We start from the raw sequence: 19,516 nt of genomic DNA, 5'->3' as shown, positions 1-19,516 counted from the left end.
CGGTGACAGAGGTGAGTTGAGTGTTTACAGTGGAAAATTTAGCGGTGAGTGTGCCCACGGAGCTTTTAAGTGATTTGTTTTCTTCTGTGAGCTAATCGACTTGTTGTTGACTGTATTCCAGGCTATGGCGAAGGTTTTGGAATTCTTTGTGAAGTACTTCAATTAGTGAGAGTCTAGAATCCAACACAGCAAAATTCCCAGTGTTAAATTAACACTCCTGGTGTACATAAGTGATTAATTAAGTGATGATTGCCATTAGTGGTGACACCTGATGTTAATAAACAGAATCATTGAAGGAAAGAGAAACAACAAGAACAGAAAAAAGAGAAACACAAGAACTACTGACTTCGAGCCTTTACACATTATTGCACTTATTATTACCAGTGTGACTTTATTTCTGTCATGCATCTACAAAAGTTATTGAGAATCAACAGAAGTTTAGACGGCAATGTTTTATGGAATTTTTCATTTCAAGCCACCATTATGGTGGTCAGTGTTTGTTTTAGTTGGGCTTTTTAGAGGGAAGAAAGTTAAAAAGCAAAGAGTCCAGAGCCCAACTAAAGCAAACACTAATCGCCATAATGGCGATCTTTGTGCACTGGAGATCTTGTGTTTAGACACACAAACATCAAGAATCAGCATATGAATCACAACAATGGTGACAATAAACAAACTACAGAATACAGACACACAGATCAACTCTGAACATCCCAAAACAAGCTATTAAAGTCCTAACAAAACAATAGCAAAAAAACAACAACATGCAAACAGGAAAAACAATGAAATTTACAAGACAATTCAGCTGTATAATTTATTCCTACTGCAATGCATGATGGGAGCCATAGATGCATTTTGATTGGTGGCTCCCATCATGCACTGCAATATGAATATTTCGTGTGATTGTCACCATTGTTGAGATTCATATGTAGATTCTTGATATCTGTGTGAGATTTTAAAAACTTCAGATTTATTAAAGCACTGCTGGAATTAGCTACTGTAAAGAATAGAACCTTTGTATAATCACTTTATAATGCTGGTTGAGTGAAACAGGACACTACAGGAGTGTAATTTCATAATTTAAACATAACCATCATGACCTGGGCTGTGTTTCCCAAAAGCATTTTAAGGCTAACTTGATCGTAGAATGATCGCAACAAAAAGTCTGTACAATCAAATTAGGCTTACTATGCTTTCAGGATACACATCCCATGTCATGGTTTCTCTTGCAGCAACACATGCTTTATAAACACAGAGTTGGAGAATCCAGAGAAAAACTAATGTTAAAAATTAAAGAGTCCAGAGCCCAACTAAAGCAAACACTGATCGCCAAATGGCTGGACTTTACACCTCTGTAGAAATACATGCTAAGTTTTAATGTTATTTTAAGGTGGAGTAGACTTGAATGAACGGCAAAATTCAGCATTTTGTTCGCGTACCCCCTTCTGTCACCTCACGTACCCCAGTTTAAGTAATTAATAATAATAATAATAATAATAATAATAATAACAATAATAATAATAATAATTATTATTATTAACCACCCAAACACCCAAGCATTGGCGATGACATGACGATCAAAACATGACGATGTGTAGGCTACAGATGCCCCACGCTCTCACACAGATTTTTGAACGAAATCAAAGAGATCAGCGGGACTTTTGCCTTCAAAATCAGACATGGCATATATTACAATCAGTCAGTTCTGTTTTTACCCGGACAGATCGAACAGTGTTCCGTGACTCTGCGTTAAGCTGGATAAGGCTGAATTGGGGATTTTTTACGGTAGGTTTGAAACTGCTTGGGAACAAAGAGGGAAAGAAACATTAATCTACAGTCTTAAACTATTAAATCTACTGGGATATATTTTAGTTTATGCACTTCGCTACAGATGCGGTTAGCTAGCTCTTACTACTATAGAACGCGCTCTGACCATCCAATCAAAGGACGTGAAAATGCCGACATTATTGTACGCCTGCTAGATGGCCCCGGTGCAGTCAAGGGACAATTATTTGACCCTGGTAACACATAATGGCTGAAATATAATTGGATAACAGCTCTAACATAAACATACACTAATGGAAGCACCGCAACCAAGAGAAAAGCTATGGAATTAAGAGAATGGACAGTTGGGAATAATGCAGTGGCGTAACATTGCTTTGGTGGGTGGGACAGGTGTGTGTGTGTGTGTGTGTGTGTGTGTGTGTGTGTGTGTCTGTGTGTGTGTGTGTGTGTGTGTGTGTGTGTGTGTGGTGGGTGGGTGGGGTACATTTAAATAGTACATTGGGTTTAATTCGTCGTTTAATGAGATTACTATATGTTGTTAGTACCGATAATTTTCACATGAATAAATATATAGATCAGTCTTTAATACCTATGTTCATTAATGGTACAGTTGCAGAACTTTTGCCAAGCGTGTCAGAGGTTCTGGGTTCTAATCCGCACTTGGATTGTTTTTTTTTCCTCATTAAAACCGATTATGTTTATCAGTTGTATATCAAGCAGGGACACATTTGAGTGCATTTTATTTTGTGATTTCATCGGAACGAATAGAGAGTCTCTGAAACGGATTAAAAGCACGCGTCTCTTTGAAGACTGCGGTGTGCGCGAGTTACAAGAGAACACTATCTGCATGAGCACGAGTCAACGAGCACTTTGATCACTTGATTTCAAAAACAAATTTCAGCCTGCTAGATCACCTATTATTTAACTAACGAACGAAATGCTTGCTCTGCAAGTTAACTGGAGATATTTTATTTATTTGTATTGGTACATCCGTGCCGCGAGATGTTTCAAAAGTGGTGGGGACAATATCGACCCTAGCAAAAAGTGATGGGGACATGTCCCACCCGTCCCACCCGTAAATTACGCCCCTGGAATAATGCAATACTCATTCATGGAAAAAAATATATTAAAGTGCAAGTCAGGGATTCTGATAGTGTTTAGGCCAGCAGAGAAGGCCTTGCTGGCCCTGACGGCCCACCACTGGCCTTCACACTGTTTAACAAGTCCTGTTCCTTAATAAAAATCTTTAATTTCTTAAATTACCCACAAAATAAAACATCAGCTCCCCAATTCACAAGCACTTCACCATTCCACTATAACAGTTTTATTTTGAATTATTATATATGCCTACATGAGCCTTTTGTGGCAAATTCAAAGTCTTCAAATCGGGTCTCAAAGAAATCTTCCAAAAGTCAAAGTTCCAGGTTTCAGAAGAAGTAACTTTATTGACAAGCAACAAAGTGAGATGCCAGCTGGCCATCTGACTCGCTGCTCGCAATGGTTGGACTTCAGGTCTTATACCTTTTCTTATAACTAGGTAGCCAATCAGCTATTTTTCTCTTTTTGCTCCGCCTCGGGATCTCGCTATCATCAGAATCATCTTTCCCAGAGACATATATTTTTATTGGTGGAAAAATCTTTGACCACACCCATTTTTAAAAAAAATTCTCAGGTCACATGACTCTCTGCATCGGCAGTGCTCCAGTGCCATTCATCGTTTTTAATTGACGTTTTTAGTACCATCTTATTAACTACCTCTACACATCTTATCTCTGAGCTTGTTGGATACTTTTCTATCCTCACAGACCCCTTGACCTAATTTAACCTGATTTATCCTGATTTAACCTGGTTTCTGACTGAGACACAGTAATACAGACTTTTACATGAGCCAAAGGAAAATCTCCAACACATCCCCCCTTTGGGACTTATTCTAGTCCCCCCTTCATGTTTTGTCCCAGAATGTATCTTCTTGCGCAAGCCTCCTTCTATCAATCTATCAATCATGGCCAAAAATAGACCATCCATCTTTCTTATCAATAGGCTTTTGTCACAAAGGTACACTCTGGAGGAATAGTGAGACCAAACATCTCCGCCCCCCTTGACTAGAGCGGAGTAAAATATCTCACCTTCCTTTTCTATTATCATTTTCGAGGGAGAGATGAACATCTGTTATCCAGTTTTTAATCAACAATTCTCAGTGTACAGACTTGGGAGTACACAGCAAAATCCCCAGTGTTAAATTAACACTCCTGGTGTACATATAGGTCCAACTACGGGGTGTTAAAAATGAACACTGAAGCAGTGCTGAAGTTAATGACATTATTAAGTGATTAATTAAGTGATGATTGGCCATTAGCGGTGACACCCGATGTTAATAAGCAGAATTATTGAAGGAAAGAGAAACAACAAGAACTACTGACTTCGAGCCTTTACACATTATTGCACTTATTATTACCAGTGTGACTTTATTTCTGTCATACATCTACAAAACTTATTGAGAATCAACAGAAGTTTAGACGGCAATGTTTTATGGAATTTTTCATTTCAAGCCACCATTATGGTGGTCAGTGTTTGTTTTAGTTGGGCTTTTTAGAGGGAAGAAAGTTAAAAAGCAAAGAGTCCACCCTGTAGTTGGACCTATATGTACACCAAGAGTGTACATATGTACACTGGGGATTTTGCTGTGTAGAGTTGTCCCACGGTGCCAGAGGAACTGCACAGGCACTTCCGGTGGCCTGGAGTGCAATCTGGGTTGCTCCATCGTTGCCAGAGGTGCCCTGGTCCTGCCTAGGGCACTATCTGGTGTTGGAGCAGACAGCGGGTTTTTAAACCACCAGTTGAGTCTGCCGTGCTGGTCCGGCAATTGGTGACCGCGCTTGTAATTAATTTCTCTTTTTACCCCATGGAAACATTTTCCAGTTGTCTAATGCATGTACTTCACATTTATGTCATAGATAACTTTCCAATATTAAAAATAACTCTTCTATAGCGAGTAAAGTGATTAAAAAGTGATAAAAAGTTTTTAAAAACATTATTATACTTTCCCTTTATATCTGGTTGCATTACATCGTACCACGGGAAATTACCCTCAAACCTTGTATCGTCCCCTCTCATTCACATATTCATATTTTGTGAACAATTAATGTGCTTATATAAAATATACTCAGTAGGATTATATGAAAGAATATATGTAAGAATATACTCTGGAAGGAGCCCTTGTACCAAATCAAAAAACAAAAAAAGTAAAATAACCCCTTCAACTTACTCCCTACTCTACCCATGTTCTAAAGAACTATCTAATTTTACCCCAAAAATAAAATATACAGTGGGGATACCTCCCTCTCTATCAAAAACAGTGTCAAATTGTGAAAATCAATAATCAGAAAATAAAAGTAACAAGGCATCCTCTTCCTTACTCCTTCACCAGTACTGCTCACAGGAAGTCATCCAACTCATCCAGACCTGGCCTTATGGGATACACTCCTGAGTTTGTGCACCCAATGTCAATTCCCGAACGTTTGACTGACACATTAATCATATGTTTGGCAGCTGCGTTGGCTAGCATAGATCTGAGGAAAGGCACAACACAACAGAACAGCAAAAGGAAAACAACAACAGCAAAATAACAACTATTGTGCCTGTCATTATTCCCATTTTAGTAAGTCATTTATGCTATGATCCAAATATATAACTAGTTCTCAATATGCTTATCTCCTATTTTCAGTGACTTCAGTGACCCTTATTATTCAGTTTCTTCAATACCTCGGTGAATGGTTCATCAGAAGCTGTATTGTTTGGAACATAAGTAAAACAGTTGGCTTCAAATATTATACAACACATTCTTTCTCTGCAAATAACCAATTTAATGTCATGTCACTTATTAGTTCCCAACTTTTCTCCCAAGGCTCTCAATGTGCTTTCATTATGTTAATGAACTTCTGTTGATTACAATAATGTAATTCATCCATTCTTCATTTTATCAAGTTATGCATACAAATATGCTTAAACTCAATTGGTATTCCCCATGGTTGACCATTCAAATCTATACACACCTTTTCTGACATTGTTTTGAACACAAATATTTCATTTGGCTATCTATTAATCTTCTATCAAAATGATCTATCATCAACTGTGTTTTTTTTTTTTTTCATAACTCACTTCCCCCCTTTGTGCGATGGTCAAAACTAGGGCTGGGCGATATATCGCATGACATTGTTATGCGCATCTCGTCAGTAAAGCCGGTTCCTTGTATAGTAAATCACCTTCACCTGCTTTCAGATGGAAGATATGATGCAGATATGAGTGTTAAATTAACACTCAAGAGTGTTAAAGTTAATGAGATAATTAAGTGATTAATTTAGTGATGATTGAGCATTATTGAAGACACCTAAAGCAGAATCACTGAAGGAGAAAATCACAAATTGTAAGCCACCGTTATGGCGATCAGTGTTTGCTTTAGTTGGGCTCTTGACCCTTATATTATTAACTTTAGATTGATGCTTCAATAATGCTCAATCATCACTCAATTAATCACTTAATTATCTCATTAACTTCAACACTCTTGAGTGTGGACTCATATACACTCCCAGGTGTGTTAATTTAACACAGGAGTTTTTGCTGTGTACAAAGAGCCGTAGTTAACTGACAAGCCGAGCCATATCGCATTAATTATCGCTGGCGATACGTCCGCGATATTAATGCGATATGGCTCAGCTTGTCAGTGAACTACGGCTCTTTGTAGTAAATGCCGCTCCATCTGAAAGCAGGTGAAGGTGATTTACTACTAATCAAGGAACCGACTTTACTGACGAGATGCGCATAACAATGTGATGCGATATATCGCCCAGCCCTAGTCAAAACCACGCATATCTGAAATTAAAATAGGAAAAAGAGTTGCTAGTATAATTATTTGTCCTGTAAATAACTTGTTCCGGTGAAAATGGTGACTTTCCCCACTCCCACCAACATTCCCCTGGCAGAAAACCAACCTTGCCACATGGGGATTAACGTCCCGGTAAGTTGGAAATAGGAAGTCTCGTGAGAAGCGAGAACAAACGAGAAACACAAACTGCTTTTTCGATGTGCTGAAGTGTTGGGTCACACTAAAGTGTTGGGTCCCAGCTTAGGACCCAAGCAATCCGATTGGTTCAAAGCACGTTTTATGGGTAATCACTTTAGTGCCTGGTTACAAATCAGACAAAATCACTTTATTATAGAAGACATTTGAACTACTTTATAACGAGTCATTAATGTTTTTTTTTTGTTTGTTTTAAGTATTAGTTAGCCATTAATCTAGGAAGGAACTGTCTCATCTTCTGTGGATATGAGAATATTTTCCTTGGAATTCTTCAGATTCAGGTTTGAGCCAGGTATTTTTAACCATAAATCACTAAAACATATCTAAAACAAAGCAAAAATGAATTCCTTAACAGTAAATCATGAAAAATAATGCATTAATAAACCTACCACCTGTATGTTATAGGGAAATTATGTCTTATGTGCAGTAGAATGATCACAACTTGGCCTCATACACACTTATTTGGCTCATAGACATTTCATTTTCTGCAAAACCCTTTTACTACACTAAATATTTCTTAGTGCCACCCTTGTTTCTTTAATTTCCTCCAAGATATTGTCAAGTTCTTTATGCATTTTCCTCATCTGTGCAATGCCCTTAAGGACACTGGATTTTACCTTTTCTGGATCATTTATTTCTCTCTGTCTCATCTGGTGAATCTCTCTGGAATCTATTCCTATGAAGACAACATCAGCTATGATTGAGAGTCCACTCAACACGCCTGAGACTGCAGCTATTGCAACTACTGCTTCTGCTGCTGCTACTGCTGCTCGTCCTGCTCTGGCAGCCAGAACACCTGCCTTAACACCTGCCTGAACACCTGCCCGAGCACCAGCCTGAACACCTGCCTTAACACCTGCCTGAACACCTGCCCGAGCACCAGCCTGAACACCTGCCTTAACACCTGCCTGAACACCTGCCTGAACACCTGCCTGAGCACCTGCCTGAACACCTGTCTGAGCACTTTCTTGAGCACCTGCCTGAACATCCGTACGATTATCCAACACACATAGATTAAAGAGTTGTGCGGCATACCATAATATAAAGGTACTTCTATCTACCCACCATCTATCCTGTATGTTATCAATCTCAGTTATTTCTGAGTCTCCAAAATAACTTCTGAACTTTTGGATTTTTCTTAGTAACCACAGTGTATCTGATGAGTTGAAAATCGATTCGTTAACATTTTTGTACGTCTGCCTAATTTTGTCTAGTCTCTCATGGAGTGCTTTTTGCTGTACTGCATTGACAATGTTGGATGCAGCACTTGTTACACCACCTGCAACTCCAACACCAATCCCAACACCTGATACTATAATAGATGCTCCGAAAGTGAAAGGTATCAAAATTGCACCAACTAATGCAGTGATTCCACCAGCTGCTCCGATCACTGAACCTGACAGACTGCCTATAGTGCATTTACGGTGTATCTCTTCTAGTGAATCGATTGTTTCTTTCCAATCACTAAGAAAGGCCTCGAATGCTTCGTAGGTCTCTGCAAATGTATCTGTGGCCTCCAGGAATCTTTCTTTCAGTGCTTCTGGGATTCTCTTGTTTCTCTTTACTGCTTCTTTCAGGAATGGTTTTGCTAGAATCTCATCAGCTGAAGGTCTCGTATGAGGGTCACAGCTGAGCATTTGTCTGATCAACTCCCTCAGTTCCTCTGAGTATCTCTCTGAGATGGGAGGTGGGGTTCTTTTGATCCTGAAAGCAAATCGACGCTCTTTGATATCTGACTGTGGGATGAAGGAAAATCTGGTTAACCTCTAGAGACTGACAATGGAGAGTTTATACAAATAACAAATAATGTACTGTGGCGAGCAGGACGAGGCTGAGGGACGTGAGAGAACGGCGCGAGGCCGGTGGTGTGAGTGATAATGAATGACACCTGTGAGACGCACCGGTCTCATAAGCATAAAAGGAGGAGCGACGACGCTGAAGATTGAGAGAGGACAGGCCTGTGTTTTACTTGTGTTTTGTGTATCTAGCAGTCGTCCGCGAGGGGCTGCTGGCTTATACTTTGTTTTTGTATTTCATTTATTTTATGATTAAAATAAAAAAACAAATAAAAAAATAAACAAACAAAGTATAAGCCAGCAGCCCCTCGCAGACGACTGCTGGCTACACAAAACACAAATAAAATACAGGCCTGTTCCTGTCACAGTTGTTAGATCCACTGTCTCACTCATGTCTTGTGTTTGTGTGTGTGTGATTGTTTGTACTGATTGTTTTGTGTGGGCGTTACCGCTGATTGCTGATTCCCTCATCAGCGCCAGCTGCATCCTATCTCGTCAGCCTTTATAATGCCTTGTCTTTCGTCTTGTGTTTGTCAGATTGTTGTTGGAGCTTCCCTGTGTTGTAGCCTGTTTCCTGTTCTCCTTGTGTGTTCCTGTTCTCCTCGTGTGTTCCTGTTCGTTGGATTCTGGTTCTTCGTTCTCTCTGACTCTCTAATGGATTGACTTCACTCAGCACTTCCCAGATTGCCCATCGAGGTTCCTGCGTCATCACTCTCCTGTTGTCATCTGCCTTTCACTCTGGACTACCATTTCTCATTAAAGAACCTTTTACTTGTTATTGCATCCATCTTACGTTTACGTAACAGTTCCTCTCTCAATCTTCAGTATCGTGGCTCCTCCTTTTATGCTTCAGCTCCTCCGTGAGAGATGCGAGACCGGTGTGTCTCACAGGTGTCATTCATTGTCAGTCACGGCAACGGCCTCGCGCCGTTCTCTCGCACCCCTCGGCCTCGTCCTGCTCGCCATATGTACATATTTTGCTGCCACTACTAGTTAGATACATTTATGCATCTCAAGAGGTTCCTGTGTTTTTTGAGGTCCTAACAGTATCTGCTGTCTGTTTGTCAGTTATGGCTGGGCGATATATCGCATCACATTGTTATGCGCATCTCGTCAGTAAAGCCGGTTCCTTGATTACCCACTAAACAACATGATGTCCAAAAGACGTCTTTTCAACGTCTTTGTCACAAAAGTCGGACGTTGAAAAGACGTCCACTGAGGAGACAGAATGAAAGTTTTTATGACCTCTTTTTTTGACGTGTTCTGCACGTCCGATATAGACGTTCGTCGAACCTTCGTACAAGGTTAAAAACTAATTCAAATGTTCATTTTAAATCACCATTGTGGTGATGAGTGCTTGCTTTAGTTGGGCTCTTGGTCCCAGTTCTTCTTACTTTAGCTTTTCATTGGCTGTTGTAACTGTATGTTTGTATAACACCATTGTTGGGGCAGAGAAAGCCAAGAAAAAGTAAATTCGGCTATCAACAGCTCATTATTGATGACAGAATCAACACAAAGTGTGCTTTTAATGTTGTGTTTAGACTTTTGTCTTTATATCTGGCATTTATAACCACCAATCTTGTGGCAATGCTTTATTTGGACCAGTACAATTAAAATTATCATTTATTTGAAGGTGAATAAAAAGCATGTGTACACAATATTTTGAGGAAGTAAATCACAAAGTCACACACAGATATCAAGATTTTGGATATGATTCTCAACAACGGTGACAACCAAAACAAAAAAGCTTGGGAATCAAGGATGTTTTGTACTATGAAAGCTACCCATCATGCATTGCAGCATGAAGCTTTTTTTTATTGTCACCGTTGCTGAGAATCATATCCAAAATCTTGATGTCTGTGTGTGACTACATGTCACATTTTCTCAAAACATTGTGTAAACATGCTTTTTATCCAACTTCAAATAAGTGATCATTTTAATGGTACTGGTCCAGATAATGCATTTCCACGCGATTTGTGGTAAAAATGCCAGATATAAAAACAAAAGTCTGAATACAACATTAAATGCTCACTTTGTGTTGATTTTGTCGTCAATGAGCTAATGACAGCCGATCTTACTTTTTCTTGGCTTTCTCTGCCACAACAAAGGTGTTATACAAACACACAGTAACAACAGCCATGGAAAACTTATAGTAAAAAGAACTGGGACCAAGAGCCCAACTAAAGCAAGCACTGATCACCACAATGGTTACTTAAAATGAAACAAATATCAACATCTAAACCTCATCTAAACAATGTAAGGAAATTACATTGAAATAAACATGAGTTTTAATTTACTTTCATCCTGAGTGTTTATTTGGTCCAGAAACAGTATAATTTGTCTAAATGAGACCATAAATGATGTTGAAAATATGTCCACAATGGCCACATTTGAACTAGTTTTTAACCTTGTACGAAGAGGGTCCATGAACGTCTATATCAGACGTGCAGAACACGTCAAAAAAAGACGTCATAAAAACTTTCATTCTGGCTCCCCAGTGGACGTCTTTTCAACGTCCGACTTTTGTGACAAAGATGTTGAAAAGACGTCTTTTGGACATCATGTTGTTTAGTGGGTAGTAGCTGCGATGGACAGTATTTTAATTACAAAATACTCAAAAGTAATTAAATACGTATTTCAAATACAAAATATGATATTTGTATTTTTTATGTGAGTGTGTTGCTGAAATCTGAGTACACAGCAAAAAGTGTTAAATCAGCACTGCTCAGAGCACATATGGTCCCACTCTACAGAGTGTTAAAGTAACACTGGAGCAGTGTTAAAGCTAATGAGATAATTAAGTGAATAATTGAGTGATGATTGAGCATTATTGAAGACACCTGAAGAATCACTGAAGGATAAAATCTAAAATTGTAAGCCACCGTTATAGCGATCATTGTTTGCTTTAGTTGTGCTCTTGACCCTTATATTATTAACTTTAGATTTTGTTTGGCTGTTGTATCTGAGTTATAACTGCCAGATGAACAAATAAAAAAAGTGATCTAATGGTGTTGGTAATGTTATGACAATCATCATTTGAAGTTTGTGATTTAAGCTGTTGGTTACAGCATAACTGAGATTCTGCATAAATATCCAGAATTTCAGATATAATATAAAAGATTTCAATATAAAGAAGTTGTTAAAAGATCTTTCTTTTAAGCACACACAGACATCAAGATTCAGTCAATGCATCTCAACAATGGTGACGAGCAAAATATTCAATTACTAAAAGTAAATTACATAGACAATTCAGATCATAATTTATTCATAACGCAATGCATGATGGGAGCCATTAATGAGATGTGATTGGTGGCAGCCACTGCAACATGCTTTATTATTGTCACCATTGTTGAGATTCACAGGCTGATTATTGATGGCTGTGTTTCTAAATAAATTCATTTGAAAGTGTTTCTATCAGAACAATGTTTTCTTTTTAATATTTTGGATTATAAAAAAAATACTGATAATCATATGCTGTAGAATCTAGTAGTGGGAAGTTCGGATCATTTTACTGACTCGGATCTTTGAGTCTCGTTCAGCAAAAAGAACGAATCTTGTTTCGAGTCATTTCAGCATAATGTAATTAAAATGGCATTTTAAATATCCCAACACATTTAGTACTTACGAAAATGTTGATTACATTTGTAATAAGAATAAAAATAAAGTAGGGTAATGCAGCCAAAGCCAAATTATAAGAAACCGAAATGTTTTATTAATTGATTAGTTGTTGGGTCTTAAGTTCAGGCTATTGCAGTCTGATTCTGGTAGTTCACCTCACCTCCTGATCCGAGACGTTCTTTCCTTTGCAACTTCATATTTATCAGGTTAGTTCTCCTCTCATGTCTCGAGACATTAGCTGTCGACTCGCCAGTGTCTGACTCTGATCTGTCTGCTGGGCCGACCGTGCCGTGTGTGATACAGCAGGGCCGGAAATAGAAATGATTAGTTCATCTTTCGAGTCTCGAGTTCGGGTTCGACCGGGTCCGAGTCTTTCGTTCTTCCTGTCAGTCCATAGAGGCTATTTTGTCTGTACCGGAAAGAGAAATGATTAGTTCATTTTCTTTGAGTCTGGAGTTCGGGTTTTAAATCCTTCATTCTTTTGTCACGTGACCGCTGGTATCTCGCATCAAATACAACATTATATTCGTATTATTGACTGCGTCTGAATGTATATTTTTTATATTTAGGAATTAAAATACAAAATATGTGCAAAACATTATCTGTAAAATAAAAGTTCCATCTTATATTGTCCCTGTCCGTCTCTTATCTAAATGTTTCTTGTGCATATGTGGTGTGTGTTATTATATATTATACATTAATTAAGTACTATTATATTTAATACCTTAACTATGTGCTTGTTTGTAAAAAGGTTGTGAATTAGTAGGCTATTCAATCCGGTGACAAGTCACGTGACAAAAGAACGAAGGACTCAAACCCGAAGACTTGAAAAAATGAACTAATCATTTATCTTTCCGGTACTGACAGCATAGCCTCTATTGGACTGACAGGAAGAACGAAAGACTTGGACCCGTCTGAACCCGAAGACTCGAAAGATGAACTAATCAATTCTCTTTCCGGTACTGACAGCATAGTCTCTATGGACTGACAGAAAGAAACGAAAGACTCGGACCCGTCCCGAACCCGAAGACTCGAGAGAGATGAACTAATCATTTCTGTTTCCAGTACAGATTTGGAAGCCATATGTTGCGCAATGCACGGTCGACACAAAATGAACGAATCACTCTCTGAGACAACTCGGTAGTCCCGAGTCATATTAAAGATTCGTTCAAAATGAACAAATCGTTCATGAACGACACATCACTAGTAGAATCACAAAGCTGTTGCTAACAAGTTAAACCAAACTATCTCAATAATGCCGGGCGTACACCAAAGGATTTTCACAGTCCCAATCTAAAGACCGGCAGTCTTTAGGAATCTTACTGGAGTCTCGGCGCGCTCCTGTCGTCTCGATCATTAAATGTGAGGTGATAATCTGCAGTCGGCGACCCGATTTATGTCAGTCTTTCTCTAGTCTTTCATATCAAACATGTTTGATATTATCGCAAGTCTTTAGTCTGAGACTAAAAACTGTGAACCCAAGTCTTTAGATGTGAGCTGATAATCTTATAAAGTCTTTTCTAAATCTTTTCAAAGTCTTTAGGTGTACAGAAAGCATAAGTTTCACTTTTAAGATCACAGCAGGATAATGCCAAAACATAACCAACACTTGTCTTCAATAATGCTCAATCATCACTAAATTAAACAGTTAATTATCTCATTAACTTTAACACTCTTGAGTGTTAATTGAACACTCATATTTGCATGATATCTTCCATCTGAAAGCAGGTGAAGGTGATTTACTACTAATCAAGGAACCGGCTTTACTGACGAGATGCGCATAACAATGTCATGCGATAAATTGCCCAGCCCTATTGTCAGTATCTGTTCCTTATTACCATTAATAAAATCTCCTAGGTATTTTATTCAGCATGCAGTTTTTGTAAGATATCTTATACACTGCTGAGGCTCCTGTGAGTTTCTCTAAATGTATACAGTAAATTTACATTATAAAGCTAATTATCATAATCCCAGCAGTTAAGATTATTGCAATTACAGTTTAATACAGTGCTTAACAAGAAGAAAGCAACATACTCACCCACACATTAAGCATGCAGAGATCGTGGAGCAACCATCCCAATGACCATATATCACTAAACAAGTAAAAAAGTAGCTGTTAGTAGGGCTGGGCGATATATCGCACGATATTGTTATAGGCATCTCGTCAGTAAAGCCGGTTCCTTGATTAGTAGTAAATCGCCTTCACCTGCTTTCAGATGGAGCGGCATTTACTCTACAGCACAAACTCCAGTGTTAAATTAACACTCAAGAGTGTTAAAGTTAATGAGATAATTAAGTGATTAATTTAGTGACGTTTGAGCATTATTGAAGACACCTGATGTTAACAAGCAGAATCACTGAAGGAGAAAATCTCAAATTGTAAGCAACCGTTATGGCGATAAGTGTTTGCTTTAGTTGGTCTCTCAACCTTTATACATTCACTTTAAATTTGTTTGTCTGCTGATATTTACTTATAACATTCAAATGAACAAAGAAAAGTGTGATCTGATAGTGTTGGTTGTGTACTAGCATAATCATGCTGTGATCTGAAAAATGAATCTTATTGACATAATTTGGTTTAATTTATTTGCAACAGCTTTGTGATATTAGAGCATATATGAGAATAGGTATGTTGCTTATAATCTAAAGTATTAATAAACATTATTCGGCTCAAAACACTCTCAAATAAATTATTTTAGAAACACAGGCATCAATAATCAGCCTGTGAATCTCAACAATGGTGACAATAATAAAGCATGTTGCAGTGGCTGCCACCAATCACAACTCATTAATGGCTCCCATCATGCATTGCGATATGAATAAATTATGATCTGAATTTTCTATGTAATTTACTTTTCCTAATTGAATATTCTGCTAGTCACCATTGTTGAGATGCATAGACTGAATCTTGAAGTCTGTGTGTGCCTATAAGAACGATTTTTTTTTAGAAACAACTTTTAAGAAATCCTTTTTATTATAGCTAAAATTCTGGATATTTATTCAGAATCACAGTTATGCTGTAACCAACAACATAAATCAAAATCATAAAGTTCAAATGATGACAGTCATAATATAACCAACACCATTAAATCACATTTTTCTTTGTTCATCTGGCAATTATAACTCAGATACATCAGCCAAAGAAAACTAAAGTTAAAAATACAAGGGTCAAGAGCCCAACTAAAGCCACCGATGACCGCCATAACGGTGGCTTACAATTTGAGTTTTTCTCCTTCAGTGATTCTGCTTGTTAACACCAGGTGTCTTCAATAATGCTCAATCATCACTCAATTAATCACTTAATTATCTCATTAACTTTAACACTCTTGAGTGGACTCATATACACTCGCAGGAGTGTTAATTTAACACTGGAGTTTTTGCTGTGTACAAAGAGCCGTAGTTAACTGACAAGCTGAGCCATATCGCATTAAATATCACTGGCGATACGTCCGCGATATTGATGCGATATGGCTCAGCTTGTCAGTTAACTACGGCTCTTTGTAGTAAATGCCGCTCCATCTGAAAGCAGGTGAAGGTGATTTACTACTAATCAAGGAACCGGCTTTACTGACGAGATGCGCACAATAATATCGTGCCATATATCGCCCAGCCCTAGCTGTTAGTTACCGGTAATTAATTAATTTACTGCAACTCAATAGCACAAAAAGCATACCTTTTGAAATCACACCTGTGTGCAAACATTTCTGGGCTTACATAGAGATCTGCACCCACAACTGATTTTGCATAAACATCAGCTCTAAAAAAAAAAAAAAACACATTTACTCATGTAAAATGAAACTGATAATGTCAAGAAAATAGCTTTTAAAAATACAAATTTCTCACCTTCTTAGTGCTTTTGAGCATCCAAAATCACCTAGATTAATGTAACCATCCTCAGTCAGAAAAACATTCTAGAATGATATGATGTAAGAATGATATCATAAATCATACTCATTTGGTGTGGTAAAATAAGAAAGAAATTCATTAAGCTTTTATCAGTGCTTACCTCTGGTTTTATATCTCTGTGAAGAATGTTTTTCTCATGGAGATGCTGCAGAGCCAGACAAATCTGAACAAACCAGTCAAGGATCTGCACACAGAAGATACACACAGATCTATCTTGTTATCCTCCAATTACCCCTTGTGTATTTAAACCCAGAGTCTTTTCCTACATGGTTGTTTTGTTCGGTGCACTCTTTCTGTTCTCTGGTTCCCCATATTGGATTTGTTGTTATGTTTATTTTATTATGAAACTCACTGAATTTTGATCCAGATCTTCTTTGTTTTGAGTTCACTCGTTGTAACACTAACAAGCATATTTCCTACACAGCAAAATCCCCAGTGTTAAATTAACACTGCTCAGTGTTTATATGAGTCCACACTCTTAGAGTGTTATAGTAACACTGAAGCAGTGTTGAAGTTAATGAGATAATTAAGTTCTTAATTGAGTGATGATTAAGCATTATTGAAGACACTTGATGTTAACAAGCAGAATCACTGAAGGAAAAAAATGGTAATTGGTATGTTACCATTTTGGTGATCAGTGTTTGCTTAAGTTGGGCTCTTGACCCTTAAGTCATTAAGTTTAGATTCAGTTTGACTGCTATACCTGAGTTATAACAGACAGATAGAGAAAAGGTGATCTGCTGGTGTTGGTTGTGTTATTACATAATCATTATTTCACAATAATTTGGCCTGCATCACTGAACTCAAATAGACCCCAATTTCTGAGTAAGATTAACTTTATTAATTATATCGGCTCTGTCACAGTACTGCTATTTTTCACTTGTACAACATAATCCAAATCATTTCTTCAAGTTGTTCATATAAAAAAATAAAAAAATTGACACAGACATCAAGAATCAGCCTGTGAATCTCAACAATGGTGGCAATTATAAAGCATGTTGCAGTGCATTCTGGGTGCCACCAATCAAAACTCATTCATGGCTCCCATCATGCATTGCTGCATGAATAAATAATGAGCTTATGTTCAGAGGTAATATCTGTTTGCCACCATTTCTGAGATTCATACGCTAATTTTTCATGTCTGTGTGTGCCTACATAAAATACTTTTTTTAAGTTTTTTTTTATTATTATTGATTTGATAATTTGAATTTCATTGAAAAGGCTAAAAGTGGTACGCTCAACAACGACAGTGCTGCTATAATCCATAAAGTAAACTTAACTCAGAAATTACGCTCTATATGAGTTCAGTGATTCAGGTCAAATAATGATTGTTAAAACACAACCAACATTTTTTTTTCTTCTGGCTGTTATAACTGAATTGCAGCAGCCAAACAAAATCTAAAGTTAATAATGTAAGGGTCAAGAGGCCAACTAAACTAAACACCAATCACCATAATGGTGAACATTTTACATTTATTTTCTCCTTCAGTGATTCTGCTTGTTAACATCAAGTGTCTTCAATAATGCTCAATCATCACTCAATTAAGCTCTTAATTATCTCATTCACTTCAACACTGGTTCAGTGTTACTATAACACTCTGAGAGTGGGGACTCATATAGGGCTGCACGATTAATCGCACGATATTGTTATGCGCATCTAATCAGTAAAGCCGGTTCCTTGATTAATAGTAAATCACCATCACCTGCTTTCAGATGGAGCGGCATTTCCTACAAAGAGCCGTAGTTCACTGACAAGCTGAGCCAAATCACGTTCAAATCGAGGACGTATCGCCAACGATATTTAATGCGATATGGCTCAGCTTGTCAGTTAACTACGGCTCTTTGTACACAGCAAAAACTCAGTGTTAAATTAACACACATGGGAGTGTATATGACTCCACACTCAAGAGTGTTAAAGTTAATGAGATATTTAAGTGATTAATTGAGTGATGATTGAGCATTATTGAAGACACCTAAAGCAGAATCACTGAAGGAGAAAACCGGAATTTCAGGTCACCATTATGGAGATGAGTGTTTGCTTTAGTTGGGCTCTTGACCCTTATATTATTAGCTTTAGACTTTGTTTGGCTGTTGTATCTGAGTTAAGCCTGCCAGATGAACAAAGAAAAATATTGATTTAAAGGTGTTGATTATATTATGACATTAATCATTTGAACTAAATGTTTGTGATTTATGCTGTTGGTTACAGCATAACTGAAATTCTGCATAAATATCCAGAATTTGACATATAATATAAAGGAGTTCTTAAAAGTTGTAAAAAAAAAATCTTTCTTTTAGGCCCACACAGATATCAAGATTCAGTCAATGCATCTCAACAATGGTGACGAGCAGAATATTCAATTAGGAGAAGTAAATTACATAGACAATTCAGATCATAATTTATTCATACCGCAATGCATGATGGGAGCCATTAATGAGTTGTGATTGGTGGCAACAAGGATTATTATTGTCACCACGGTTGAGATTCACAGGCTGATTATTGATGTATGTGTTTCTAAAAAAATGCATTTGAAAGTGATTTGATCAGAATAATTTTTAATAAATGTTTTGGATTATAAGAAAAATACAATTATCATATGCTGTAGAACCACTAAACTGTTGCTATCAAGTTAAACCAGATCATCTGAATGACTTTCATTTTTCAGATCACATCATGATTATGTCAAATCATAACCAACACTATCAGATCACACTTGTCTTCGTTCATTTGACTGTAATAAAACACAACAGCCAACAAACAAAATTTAAACAAAGCATCAAGAGCCCAACCAAAGCAAACACTGATCGCCATAACGGTGGCTTACAATTTTAGATGTTCTCCTTCAGTGATTCTGCTTGTTATCATCAGGTGTCTTCAATAATGCTCAATGATCACTAAATTAATCACTTAATTATCTCATTGACTTTAACATTCGTGAGTGTTAATTTAACACTCATATCTGCATCATATCGTTCATCTGAAAGCAGGTGAAGGCGATTTACTACTAATCAAGGAACCGGCTTTACTGATTAGATGCGCATAACAATATCGTGCGATTAATCGTGCAGCCCTAGACTCATATAAACACTGAGCAGTGTTAATTTATCACTGGGGATTTTGCTGTGTATAGGCAATTTTACTTTATCAAAATAACTAGTTATCTATCAAATGAGCAATATTGTACACAGCAAAATCCCCAGTGTACATAGGTACACTCTCGGTGTACATATAGGTCCAACTACAGCAGTGGTCTCAAACTCAATTCCTGGAGGGCTACAGCTCTGCACAGTTTAGCTCCAACCAGCTCAAACTCACACCTGCAAGGAAGTTTCTAGC

General features: G+C 37.6%; 1 protein-coding gene across 2 annotated transcripts in view; it reads right to left on the bottom strand.

Annotated features, from left to right (window-relative positions):
• Positions 1-4,214: 4,214 nt before the first annotated feature.
• The window catches only part of LOC143736758 (ribosomal protein S6 kinase 2 alpha-like), a 66,225-nt gene continuing 50,923 nt past the window's right edge, over positions 4,215-19,516 (bottom strand). The window contains exons 14-19 of one of the 2 annotated variants that reach the window (XM_077227445.1): positions 16,280-16,363; positions 16,117-16,184; positions 15,947-16,030; positions 14,312-14,366; positions 6,579-8,595; positions 4,215-6,050 (exon numbers count right to left, since the gene is read on the bottom strand). In XM_077227445.1, coding sequence (XP_077083560.1) covers positions 7,366-8,595; positions 14,312-14,366; positions 15,947-16,030; positions 16,117-16,184; positions 16,280-16,363 — 1,521 coding nt within the window. In that variant the 3' untranslated portion in view covers positions 4,215-6,050; positions 6,579-7,365. The remainder of the gene's footprint in view (positions 6,051-6,578; positions 8,596-14,311; positions 14,367-15,946; positions 16,031-16,116; positions 16,185-16,279; positions 16,364-19,516) is intronic. The other variant, XM_077227444.1, reaches the window with a different exon arrangement.

The sequence above is a fragment of the Siphateles boraxobius genome, unplaced genomic scaffold, assembly GCF_051911475.1.
Source record: "Siphateles boraxobius isolate OS27281-9 unplaced genomic scaffold, OSU_SipBor_1 130, whole genome shotgun sequence".
Lineage (NCBI taxonomy): Eukaryota > Metazoa > Chordata > Actinopteri > Cypriniformes > Leuciscidae > Siphateles > Siphateles boraxobius.
The sequence above is the reverse complement of the archived record's forward strand: the minus strand, read 5'-3'. Positions and strand labels throughout refer to the sequence as shown.